Source organism: Hemiscyllium ocellatum, chromosome 46, assembly GCF_020745735.1.
Source record: "Hemiscyllium ocellatum isolate sHemOce1 chromosome 46, sHemOce1.pat.X.cur, whole genome shotgun sequence".
Lineage (NCBI taxonomy): Eukaryota > Metazoa > Chordata > Chondrichthyes > Orectolobiformes > Hemiscylliidae > Hemiscyllium > Hemiscyllium ocellatum.
This window is the reverse complement of record NC_083446.1, coordinates 6,229,084-6,242,676: the sequence shown is the minus strand read 5'-3', so window position 1 is coordinate 6,242,676 and position 13,593 is coordinate 6,229,084. Positions and strand designations below refer to the sequence as shown.

The following is a 13,593-nucleotide window of genomic DNA, read 5'->3' as shown; positions in this document are numbered from 1 at the left end:
AGTTACTGAGATGTCTATAACAACGTAAACAACTTGTCTGACCTTTAGGTTTTTTTTAAAAGTTGGCACAATAGGAGTAGCCTGGATGTGGCCAGCTCTCTCGGTTTGTTTTAGGTTTTAGGTTTAGCTTTAAGCAGAAGCTATTGGGTGTCAACAGAGCGAGAAGCTTCAGTGAATTTCTCCAGGCTGCCTCACCCTCTGAACCTTCTCTTGATGTTTTTCCCACCTGGATTGGAGAACTACATGTGAGATTCTGTGTCTGAATTTTCCTTTTTTTGCCAAGGGGTGTGTTAATGGGATGTTACTATAGTGGAACAGTTAATTAGTATTAGTTACTGTATCTATTATTCTGTTAAGTTTCCCAATACAGGTCATTCCATTATGACGCTCATTTAACCAACACGGTTGATGAGTTGGGGGTGGTTTTTCTACTGTGTGAACTTATAAAACATGTATTGGCTGTAACGCGATTATATCACCAACACTTTAAGCGCTGTTTCTAAAGCGTGATTTATCTATAATGCAGGGTTGCACGAGAACGTACCCATCGCATTATAGAAGAAGTGACTACAGTTGTTATTTTAAGTTCCCCTTTCTTTGGTTGTATTTTAACTACAGTGTTTAAGTAAATTGTGTTTTGCTTAACATCGAATAGTTTGACCAGTCATGGTGACACTTTACATTTGCCTTCAAAACAAGAGAAAGTTAGGGTCTAGGCTACCTTCTTAAAATATTTTGAGGGGGTCTTGCCTGGTTGGCATGGCTGTTACCAATCTCCTTTTGTCAAATGCCCATGCTTTTACCCAATGTTATTTTCTTCTGTTCATGTCTCATTCTAAGGACCTTAAGATCTTAAGTGCTGACCTAGCTCACTTATTGCTGAACTTGGGTTCCTTAACTTCGTGTTGTCAACAGCCTTGTATCACGTTTTCCTCTCTGACACCACCTCGTCCTTCTGCTTTCTCCTCACTCTCATTATTTGTTTGTGGGGTAGGGGGCGTTGCTGGCCAGGCCAATATTTATCACCCAGCCCTGATAACCCTAGAGAAGGCGATTTTGAGCTGCCCCCTTGAACCACTGCAATCCTGCAGGAGGTAGGGACACCCATAATGTCGGCATGAAAAGAGCTCCAAGATTTTTGATTTGATGATAGTGGAGGAATGGTGATGGAGCTCCAAGTCAAGATGGTGAGTGTCTTGTCAGGGAATTTGCAGGGAGTGAAGTATTCATGCGTTTGCTGCCTATGTCCTTCTTGGTGGTAGCTGTTATGTGTTTGGAAGATGCTTGGAATCAGCTAGGGCCAGTTCCTCTGCTGCTATGGGCCTCTTCTCTCTGTATGACCCTGCACCTGGATCCTTCCCCTGTATGGTTGTCGTAAAAGATAAATGAGCTAATATTTTAGCAATTATCTGCTCAGGTATAGAATTATAGAGCCGTATAGCATGGACACAGACTCTTCGGCCCAACCAGTCCATGCCAACCGTAATCTCAAACTACACCAATCCCACCTGCCTGCTCCTGGCCCATATCGCTCTAAACCTTTCCTATTCATGAACTTACCTAAATGTTGGAGCTGTACCCACATTCACCACTTCCTCTAGAAATTCATTACACACTCTGTAAGAACATTGCCCCTCATGATTTTTTCACATCTTTCTCCTCTCACCTTAAAAATATGCTCCCTAGTCTTGATTCCTCTCCCCTCTCCACTCTAGGGAAAAGACACCTGCTATTCACCTTATATATTCCTCTCATGATTTTATAAACGTCTTTAAGGTCACCCCTCAACCTCCTACGCTCCAGTAAAAAAAGTCCCAGCCTCCCCTTATAATCCAAACCCTCCATTCCTGGCAACATCCTGGGAAATCTCTTCTGAACCCTCTCCAGCTTATTAACATCCTTCCCAGGAAAGGGTGACCAGAACTGGACACAGTACTCCAAAAGAGGCCTCACCAACGTCCTGTACATCCTCAACATAAAATCCCAACTCCTATACTCTGAGCAATGAAGTCAAGCGTGCTAAACGGCTTTTTAACCGTCTATTTGTGATGCAAACTTCAAAGCCTTATGTACCTGAACCTCTAGGGCCCACTTTTCTACAACAGTATCTTGCTAGTCATTTAGCTGACATCACAGGAATCATAGAATCCCCACATCCCCCTATCACTCTGCATTTCCCATGGCTAATCCTCGTAACCTACACATCCCTGGGCACTATGGGACAATTTAGCACGGCCACCCCACCCTAACCTGCACATCCCTGGGCACTATGGGACAATTTAGCACGGCCAACCCACCCTAACCTGCACATCCCTGGGCACTATGGGACAATTTAGCACAGCCAACCCACCCTAACCTACGAATCCCTGGACACTATGGGACAATTTAGCACGGCCAATCCATCCTAACCTGCACATCCCTGGGCACTATGGATCAATTTAGCAAAGCCAACCCACCCTAACCTGCATATCCCTGGGCACTATGAGGCAATTTAACACGGCCAATCCACCCTAACCTGCACATCCCTGGGCATTATGGGACAATTTAGCACGGCCAATCCATCCTAACCTGCACATCCCGAGGCACTATGAGACAATTTAGCACGGCCAATCCATCCTAACCTGCACGTCCCTGGACACTATGGGACAACTTAGCATGTCCAATCCACCCTAACCTGCACATCCCTGGGCACTATGGGACAATTTAGCACAGCCAATCCACCCTAACCTGCACATCTTTGGACTGTGGGGTGAAACCGGAGCACCCAGAGGAAACCCCACACAGGCACAGGGAGAACATGCAAACTCCACACCGACAGTCGCCTGAGGGTGGATTCGAACCCGAGTCCCTGGCGATGTGAGGCTGCAGTGTCATCCCAAACGCTTCTAGCGAAACATTGTGGGTGGCAGGGTGGCACAGTGGTTAGCACTGCTGCCTCACAGCGCCTGAGACCCGGGTTCAATTCCCGACTCAGGCGACTGTGTGGAGTTTGCACGTTCTCCCCGTGTCTGCGTGGGTTTCCTCCGGGTGCTCCGGTTTCCTCCCACAGTCCAAAGATGTGCAGGTCAGGTGAATTGGCCATGCTAAATTGCCCGTAGTGTTAGGTAAGGGGTAGATGTAGGGGTATGGGTGGGTTGCGCTTCGGCGGGTCGGTGTGGACTTGTTGGGCCGAAGGGCCTGTTTCCACACTGTAAGTAATCTAATCTAATTGGAAACAAAGTAAATTCAATTAATGACTTTTCAACTCTTAAAACAAACTTAGACCTTCACAGAACTGGAAAACCAAAATCCATTCTCTTTCACTTTACAATCCAAATTCTGAAATAATATACCATAAACCCGTGGAAGAGGTAGAGATTTTCTTTGACATTTTCCAGTTCAGGTGGAATCCAGATAAGTTCCATTGTAGCAAAAAGAAAGCATTTATTCTCTGAAATAACTGCACAGGGGTCAGTATCCCGTCAACAAGTCACCCTTTTTTTATTTGAGCACAGTGTGATCAGTCAGCTAAGTCAGTGTCCTGAAGTGAAGTGACTCTGAAATATCCATTTTTTTTTCTTATCTTGGTTTATTTTTCTTTCATTTCTTTTTTTTTTCTTTTTTTTAACCCCCGAAATTTCATTTTATATCTGATAGACCCAGATTAACAACCCCAATCTAGGATCTCATAGTCACTGAGATCCCTCTGGGTCCAATCATTATATTCTCCCTCTGTCTTTTCATGTATAAATTAATTCATGGGCTGTGAACATCACAGACTAGGCTAGTACTTATGGCCTGGAGGGCAGCTAAGAGTCAATCACAATGCAATTGGGTCTGGAGTCACGTGTAGGCCAGACCAGGTAAGGATGGCAGAAACAAACCCTTTGATCCAACCAGTCCATACCAACCGTAATCCCAAAATAAACTAGTCCCACCTGCCTGCTCCTGATCCATATCCCTCCAAACCCTTTCCTATTCATGTCCTTATCCAAATGTCTTTTAAACATTGTAACTATCCGCGTCCACCACTTCCTCTGGTGGACATTCCACACACGAGCCACTCTCTGTATAAAGAATTTCGCCTCGCGTCTTTTTTAAATCTCTTTCCTCTCACCTTAAAACTGTGCCCTGCAAGTTTTGAAATCCCCCATTCCGGGGAAAAGGCAATTACCATCAACTCGATCTGTACCTCTCATTATTCTGGCAGGTCACCTCTGACCCTGCTCTGTTACAGTGAAGAAAGCCGAAGGCTGGTTTGAATTCTGAGCCAAGTATGGGACGGTGACCCACGGAATCTAATGGACAAGACAGGAGTCACGTAGCTTAGTTACTGGGCCATGTTACAATCAGTGAGTGTGGCTTCGGGATCTGTTCTCACTGGTTCAGGGCTTGTGCTCCAGCTCCTTCCCATGAATGAAGGGATTATGACCTCACTTGTTTTGCTCCAACAAAGGGACGTTCAATGTTCAACTCTGAATCACAGAGACCTCTGATTACAAATGGGGATTGTGATCGAGTGGCTGCACTTCGTATTGTGTGCATCATTGCCATCTGGTGGTCAGAGCGAAGAGTGCGTATATTTGAGTCAGAAATGTACAACACAGAAGCAAACCCTTCGGTCCATCTCGAGCATGCTGACCAGATATCCTAAATTAATCTACTCCCATTTGCCAGCATTTGGCCCATCTCCCTTTAAACGCTTCCTATTCCAGATGCCTCTTAAGTGTTGTCATTGTACCAGCCTCCAACACTTCCTCTGGCAGCTCATTCCACACATGCACACCCCTCTGTGTGAAAAAGTTGCCCCTTAGGTCCCTTTTACATCATTCCTCTCTCACCCTAAACTTGTGCCCTCTAGTTTTGGACTCCCCTATCCTGGGGAAAAGACTTTGAACCTATCCATGCCCCCCATGATTTTATAAACTTCTATGAGGCCACTCCTCAGCCTCTAATGCTCCAGGGAAAATAGCCCCAGCCTATTCAGCCTCTCCCTGTAGCTCAAACCGTCCAACCAGGGCAACATTCTTGTAAATCTTTTCTGCACCTTTTCAAGTTTAACAACATCCTTCCTATAGCAGGGAGACCAGAATTGAACGTGGTATTCCAAAAGTAGCCTAACCAATGTCCTGTGCAGCCACAACATGACCTCCCAACTCCTGCACTCAATGCACTGACCAATGAAGGCAAGCATACCAAACACCTTCTTCACAGTCCAGTCCAACTGCGACTCTACATTCAAAGAACTACGAACCTGCACCCCATGCTCTTTGTTCAGAAATACTCCTACCATTAATGTATTGCCCTGATGTGCCTTTACCAAAATGCAATGCCTCACATTTATCTAAATTAAACTCCATCTGATCAAGGTCCCATTGTTACTCTGAGGTAACCTCCTTCACTGTCCATTGCACCAATGTTAGTGCCATCTGCAAACTCACTAACCATTCCTCCTCTATTCACATCCAAATCATTTTTGCAAACGACAACAAGGCAGTGGACCCAGCACCCTGGATCGCAGAACTTCCATCGTCTCATTGACCTCAATGAGATTGCCCAGAAAGGTACACAGGCTGAGACTCACTCTATGAGTCCTACTAGCAGAACGTTTCGGAGAACACCTCTGGGACACCCGGACCAACCAACCCAACCGCCCCGTGGCTCAACACTTCAATTCCCACTCCCACTCCACCAAGGACATGCAGGTCCTTGGAGTCCTCCATCGCCAGACCATGGCAACACGACGGCTGGAGGAAGAGCGCCTCATCTTCCGCCTAGGAACCCTCCAACCACAAGGGATGAACCTAGATTTCTCCAGTTTCCTCATTTCCCCTCCCCTCACCTTGTCTCAGTCAAATCCCTCGAACTCAGCACCACCTTCCTAACCTGCAATCTTCTTCCTGACCTCTCCGCCCCCACCCCACTCCGGCCTATCACCCTCACCTTAACCTCCTTCCACCTATCGCATTTCCAACGCCCCTCCCCCAAGTCCCTCCTCCCTACCTTTTATCTTAGCCTGCTTGGCACATCCTCCTCATTCCTGAAGAAGGGCTCATGCCCGAAACGTCGATTCTCCTGCTCCTTGGATGCTGCCTGACCTGCTGCGCTTTCCCAGCAACACATTTTCAGCTCTGTTCAATGAACAGCCAGATTCACCCTGGGGTGTCTGAATGGATTTCTGGAAAACCCTTCCCTTGCCTCTAGTGTCTGAGTCACCTCTGACCCGTGTTGGTGGAGTTTCAGTCCCACTGAATGGAATAGAAACCAGGAGGTGAGAATTCCAGACTGACAAGAACCAAATAATAACGACTGCCACCCACAACAACAGCAAGTTGGATTTGTATTTTGTCTCTGATTCAGTGAAGCATTTCATTTGGAGGGTAAATCAGACAAAATTTGACCCCAAGCAATGTTGTGTCCTTGTGATATTATTGCTGGACTGTTAATCCAGAGCGGGAAGTGAGGACTGCAGGTGCTGGAGATCAGAGTCCAGAGAGTGGTGCTGGAAAAGCACAGCAGGTCAGGCAGCATCCGAGGAGCAGGAGAATTGACGTTTCGGGCCAGAGCCCTTCATCGGTATTCCTGATGAAGAGCTCTGGCCCGAAACGTTTATTCTCCTGCTCCTCGCATGCTGCCTGACCTGCTGTGCTTTTCCAGCAACACACTCTCGACTGTCAATCCAGAACCCCAGGTAATGTTCTGGGGGCCTAGGTTCAAATCCCACTATTGCAGACAGTGAAATCAATAAATAAATCTGGAATTAAGAGTCTAATGATGACCGTGAATTAATTGTTGATTAATGTGAACCCATGTGGGTTCACCAATGATCCTTTAGGGGGAGGGGAACTGCCATCCTTAACCGGTCAGGTCTACCTGTGACACCAGACCCCCAGCAACGTGGTTAACTCTTAACTGACTTCAGGACAATTAGGGATGGACATTAAATGCTACCCTTACCCAGTGACACCCTCGTCCGGGGACTGAATGAACAAAGATGATGGGCGAGCCCAGACCAGAACAGGCCAAGGAGGCAGGGTGAGCCATTTTGGACTGAGACAGGGAGAAATGTCTTCCCCCAGAGAGTGGGGGAGCCTGTGGGATTCTCTGTCACAGAAAGGGATTGGGGCCAAAAACATTGAATGTTTCCAAGAAGGAGTTGGATCTAGTTCTTGGGGCTCAAGGGAGGGGGAGAAAGCAGGAACAGGAACTGAGTTGGATGATGGTATTGGAGCAGACTTAAAGGGCCGAATGGCCTACCGCTGCGCCTGATTTCCACATTAGGTAGCCAAATGCTCAGGTGGAGGGATTGGTTTCAAGGAGTAGAGAGAGGCACAGAGATTTAGAGAAGGAATTCCAGAGACTGAAGGAGCCGTGCATCCAAAGGAGTGTCACTGCAGAGGCTGCTGGTGGAGTGATGGGAATGGCAGGGGTGTGTGTTTGCAAATGAATTTGCCTAAACCCAGGATGGTTCAGTGGGTTAGCCCTGCTGCCTCACCGTACCAGGGACCCGGGTCCGATTCCCACCTCAGGTGACTGTCTGTGTGGAGTTTGCACGTTATCCCCGTGTCTGTGTGGGGTTTCCATCCCACAATCCACCGATGTGCAGGTTAGGGTGAATTGGCCGTGCTAAATTGCCCCTATGATAGGTGCATTAGTCAGGGGTACAATAAAGGGAATGGGTCTGGGTGGGTCACTCTTTGGAGGGTTGGTGTGGACTGGTTGGCCCAAAGGGATTGTTGCCATACTGTAGGGAATCTAATCTAAACCCAAAAGAGTGCAGAAATCGAACAGGGCACCAGCACGTAAGCAATCAGTTAAACTGCAGAGCTTTGCTGATAGTTGATTACATTTTTGTTTGTGTTAGTCTCATTTTTGTCACGTTCTCTCCTCTTGCCTTTCAGAAATGGACACGTGTAAAGTGGATCAGGGGATCTGCGGGCATGGAGTGTGTGTCTATGACCCATCTGGGTACACCTGCGTCTGCCACACTGGCTACCAGCTTCATACCCATATCAAACACTGTGTGGGTAAGAGGCTGCTCGACTGACCTGTGTTTGTGTGGAGGCTTTCACAAGCTCAGCTGCTGAGTGCTCTCTCGGAATGCAGCCAGCTGGCACAGTGAAGGAGAGAGCCATTTTCTGTGCACATGGCAATCTGCCGCTCAAAGGGCAAATGTTGAGATCAGTCTGTCTTCAGCGACATTGTTTGAATGGCTAATATTGGCCCAGAGAGAACTCACCCCTCCCCCACACCTCCTCCTCCGCTCAGCCGGCTTTGAGATTGTAAACTCGGGGGTTCCCCAGAGGGTTCATGATGGTGTCGAGGCACGGGGAATGAGGTCTCTACCTGTGCTTCGGAGGGTCAGTTTCCATGCTATATGACTCTGTGACTGTTTGACTGTATGCTGTTTGACTGTTTCCATGCTGTATGACCCTGTGACTGTTTGACTGTATGCTGTTTGACTGTTTCCATGCTGTATGACCCTGTGACTGTTTGACTGTTTCCATGCTGTATGATCCTGTGACTGTTTGACTGTATGTTGTTTGACTGTTTCCATGCTGTATGATCCTGTGACTGTTTGACTGTATGCTGTTTGACTGATTCCATGCTGTATGATCCTGTGACTGTTTGACTGTATGTTGTTTGACTGTTTCCATGATGTATGATCCTGTGACTGTTTGACTGTATGCTGTTTGACTGTTTCCATGCTGTATGATCCTGTGACTGTTTGACTGTTTCCATGCTGTATGATCCTGTGACTGTTTGACTATATGCTGTTGGACTGTTTCCATGCTGTATGACCCTGTGACTGTTTGACTGTATGCTGTTTGACTGTTTCCGTGCTGTATGATCCTGTGACTGTTTGACTGTATGTTGTTTGACTGTTTCCATGCTGTATGACTCTGTGACTGTTTGACTGTATGCTGTTTGACTGTTTCCATGCTGTATGACCCTGTGACTGTTTGACTGTTACCATGCTGTATGATCCTGTGACTGTTTGACTGTTTCCATGCTGTATGACCCTGTGACTGTTTGACTGTTTCCATGCTGTATGACCCTGTGACTGTTTGACTGTTTCCATGCTGTATGACTCTGTGACTGTTTGACTGTATGCTGTTTGACTGTTTCCATGCTGTATGATCCTGTGACTGTTTGACTGTTTCCATGCTGTATGATCCTGTGACTGTTTGACTGTATGTTGTTTGACTGTTTCCATGCTGTATGATCCTGTGACTGTTTGACTGTATGCTGTTTGACTGATTCCATGCTGTATGATCCTGTGACTGTTTGACTGTATGTTGTTTGACTGTTTCCATGATGTATGATCCTGTGACTGTTTGACTGTATGCTGTTTGACTGTTTCCATGCTGTATGATCCTGTGACTGTTTGACTGTTTCCATGCTGTATGATCCTGTGACTGTTTGACTATATGCTGTTGGACTGTTTCCATGCTGTATGACCCTGTGACTGTTTGACTGTATGCTGTTTGACTGTTTCCGTGCTGTATGATCCTGTGACTGTTTGACTGTATGTTGTTTGACTGTTTCCATGCTGTATGACTCTGTGACTGTTTGACTGTATGCTGTTTGACTGTTTCCATGCTGTATGACCCTGTGACTGTTTGACTGTTACCATGCTGTATGATCCTGTGACTGTTTGACTGTTTCCATGCTGTATGACCCTGTGACTGTTTGACTGTTTCCATGCTGTATGACCCTGTGACTGTTTGACTGTTTCCATGCTGTATGACTCTGTGACTGTTTGACTGTATGCTGTTTGACTGTTTCCATGCTGTATGATCCTGTGACTGTTTGACTGTTTCCATGCTGTATGACTCTGTGACTGTTTGACTGTATGCTGTTTGACTGTTTCCATGCTATATGATCCTGTGACTGTTTGACTGTATGCTGTTTGACTGTTTCCATGCTGTATGATCCTGTGACTGTTTGACTGTTCCCATGCTGTATGATCCTGTGACTGTTTGACTGTATGTTGTTTGACTGTTTCCATGATGTATGATCCTGTGACTGTTTGACTGTATGTTGTTTGACTGTTTCCATGATGTTTGATCCTGTGACTGTTTGACTCTATCCATGCTGTATGATCCTGTGACTGTTTGACTGTATGTTGTTTGACTGTTTCCATGCTATATGATCCTGTGACTGTTTGACTATTTCCATGCTGTATGACTCTGTGACTGTTTGACTGTATGCTGTTTGACTGTTTCCATGCTGTATGACTCTGTGACTGTTTCCAATCTGTATGATCCTGTGACTGTTTGACTGTATGCTGTTTGACTGTTTCCATGCTGTATGATCCTGTGACTGTTTGACTGTATGCTGTTTGACTGTTTCCATGCTGTATGACCCTGTGACTGTTTGACTGTTTCCATGCTGTACGACCCTGTGACTGTTTCCAATCTGTATGATCCTGTGACTGTTTGACTGTATGCTGTTTGACTGTTTCCATGCTGTATGACTCTGTGTCTGTTTGACTGTATGCTGTTCTTCCAGCTTCACTAGACAGGGACAGAGATGTTGGCCAGGGAATAGGGTGGTGTATTGAAGTGGCAGGTAACTGGAAACTCTGGGTCATTTTTGGAGACAGAACGTAGGTGTTCTTGCCTGTTATCATCTTCCCAAATGTGGTAGACTAGATGGGGGGGAAGTGCAGAGGGATTGCTGCTTCACCTGGAAGATGTGTCTGGGGTCTTGGATACCTCACTACATAAATGCAAAGTTGAAGGCACCGCGTAAATGCAAAGTTGCTGTGCTTTCCCATCCAGATGTGAACGAGTGTGAGGACAATCCCTGTGGGGCCAGAAAAGGCGAGTGCATCAACTACGTTGGGACCTACAGCTGCCGCTGTTACCGAGGTTACCAGTTACAGGAACTCCCGGAGGGCAGCATCTGTGTCGGTGAGTTACTCCGGCAAGCATTATCGCTAAGCGGCGCCCCCGCAGCACATGGCCACCTCCAGGATGTGCACCCGGCACCATTCTCACCCAGCATGTGTTCCCATCAGCCTGTTGACTCCTCTCGCTCTGTTTCAGATGTCAACGAGTGTGCGGACAGTCGCTTATGCACCAACGGACGATGTCTGAACACCGAAGGCTCTTTCTACTGTCACTGCCAATCCGGGTATCGCCCAGTCAGCCATCAGACAGCCTGCGAAGGTAACACTAGCTGCAACCTTACCCAACTCACCTCCAACTCCCTTCAATACATAACATACACCTACTGTCAGCACCTGTACATGTATAGTGCACTGCACACACCCACTGTCAGGTGCCTGTACATGTACAGTACACTGCACACACCCACTGTCAGGCGCCTGAACATGTACAGTACACTACACACACACACACCCACTGTCAGGCGCCTGTACATGTATAGTTCACTGCACACACCTACTGTCAGGCGCCTGTACAAAAAAGAGTACATTACACACACCCCGCCAGTGCCTGTACATGAGCCGAACACAGTGGTTATTAGTAAACTCACTTCAGGAATGGATGATGTATCCATGAATGGATTTCTTTTGAGGGAGACTCTGGCACAGTGATAGTGTCACTGGACTTGAGGACCACAGTCCCAGGCTAATGATTTCGGTCAATATTTACACTCAATTAATTAAATTCTGGAATTAAAATCTAGTCTCTGGGATGGCAATCACAAAACCTTCTGGGTTCACTGATGTGCTGAAGGAGGGAAATCTGCCGTACTTACCTAACGTGGCCTACACCAGACCCCACAGCGATGTGGTTGACTGAACTGCCCTCTGCAATTGTCTACCAATCTGCTTAGTTCAAGGTCAATTAGAGATGGATGACCTATCCGGAAATGAATAAATGACAGTGTAAGTGCATAGTACCCACAGTGAGGAGGGGGGTGATGTTCAAGAGAATGATTCAGTCATGTCTGCTATTATAGAGTTTGTTAACAATCACATAACACCAGGTTATAGTCATGAAGAGACAGCGCCTCAAAAGCTTGTGCTTCCAAATAAACCTGTTGGATTATAACCTGGTGTTGGGTGATTTTTAACTTTGTTCACCCCAGTCCAACACCAAGTCATTATAGGGTTTGTGTTACTCAGTGTCAGATTTCATGAAAGCACTGTGAGTAAACGGATGAGGAATTAACTTGCCTGTTCCATATGGGATTGAGGTTCTTTCAAAAATTTCAGTGTTTTGCTTGTGTCTGACTGATTCCAAATTGTCAAAGACTTTGGTGAGGCTGCACTTAGAGTATTGTGTTCAATTCTGGTCTCCACATTCCAGGAAGGATATGGAGGTTTTGGAGAGAGTGCAGAAGAGGTTTACCAGGATGTTGCCTGGATCAGAGGGTAGGAGCTGTAAGGAGAGGCTGGAAAAACTCAGGTTGTTTTCTCTGGAGCGGCAGAGGCTGGGGGGAGACTTGATAGAAGGCTATCAAATTATGAGATGCATCAATAATGTTGACGGTCAGGATTGTTCTCCCCCAGAGTTGAAATGTCTAAAACTAGGGAGCATGCATTTATGTGGGGGAGGAAGGTTAAAGAGGGTGTGAGGGGCAAGTTTTTTATACAGAGAGTGGTAGGAGTCTGGAACGCATGCTGGACATGGTGGTGGAGGCAGATACGATAGAGACGTTTAAGGGACATTTAGATAAACATGCAAGGGATGGAGGGATAAGGACCAAGGTCCGGCAGAGGGACTAATTTAATTTGGTGTCATGTTCGGCACAACACCGTGGGTCAGAGGGCCCGTTCCTGTGCTGTACTGTTCTACATTCTCTGAGCTCTGGTATAAAGCTCTGGTTAGGCCCCATTTGGAGTACTGTGTCCAGTTTTGATCCCCACACCTCAGGAAGGACATACTGGCACTGGAGCGTGTCCAGCGGAGATTCACACGGATGATCCCTGGAATGGTAGGTCTAACATACGAGGAACGGCTGAGGTTCCTAGGATTGTATTCATTGGAGTTTAGAAGATTATGGGGAGATCTAATAGAAACTTACGAGATAATACATGGCTTAGAAAGGGTGGACGCTAGGAAATTGTTTCCGTTAGGCGAGGAGACTAGGACCCGTGGGCACAGCCTGAGAATTAGAGGGGGTAAATTCAGAACAGAAATGCGGAGACATTTCTTCAGCCAGAGAGTGGTGGGCCTGTGAAATTCATTGCCGCAGTGTGCAGTGGAGGCCGGGACGCTAAATGTCTTCAAGGCAGAGATTGATGAATTCTTAATGTCACAAGGAATTAAGGGCTACGGGGAGAATGCGGGTAAGTGGAGTTGAAATGCCCATCAGCCATGATTGAATGGCGGAGTGGACTCGTTGGGCCAAATGGCCTTACATCCACTCCTATGTCTTATGATCTTATGGTCTGATCTTTATCCTAGATATTAATGAATGCAACAACCCGAATACCTGTCCACGGGGCAAATGCAAGAATAAACCTGGAACGTATGAGTGCGTTCCCTGTCCAGAGGGATACCGGAGTCAGGCTGGAGAGTGTTATGGTGAGTACCGGCCCCTCCAGTGACCAATCAATGAAGAGATGGAGGTGGAGGTGGATTCATTAACGTGAGGCAAGGGAAACTCACTTGGGTGAGGTGACGGGGGGGTGTC

General features: G+C 46.8%; 1 protein-coding gene across 3 annotated transcripts in view; it reads left to right on the top strand.

Moving 5' to 3' along the window:
• Positions 1-13,593, top strand: part of ltbp3 (latent transforming growth factor beta binding protein 3) — a 189,039-nt gene that overhangs the window by 135,409 nt on the left and 40,037 nt on the right. For all 3 annotated transcript variants that reach the window (XM_060855602.1, XM_060855601.1, XM_060855603.1), the window contains exons 12-15: positions 7,881-8,006; positions 10,767-10,898; positions 11,034-11,156; positions 13,365-13,484. In XM_060855602.1, the coding sequence (XP_060711585.1) occupies positions 7,881-8,006; positions 10,767-10,898; positions 11,034-11,156; positions 13,365-13,484 (501 nt within the window). The remainder of the gene's footprint in view (positions 1-7,880; positions 8,007-10,766; positions 10,899-11,033; positions 11,157-13,364; positions 13,485-13,593) is intronic.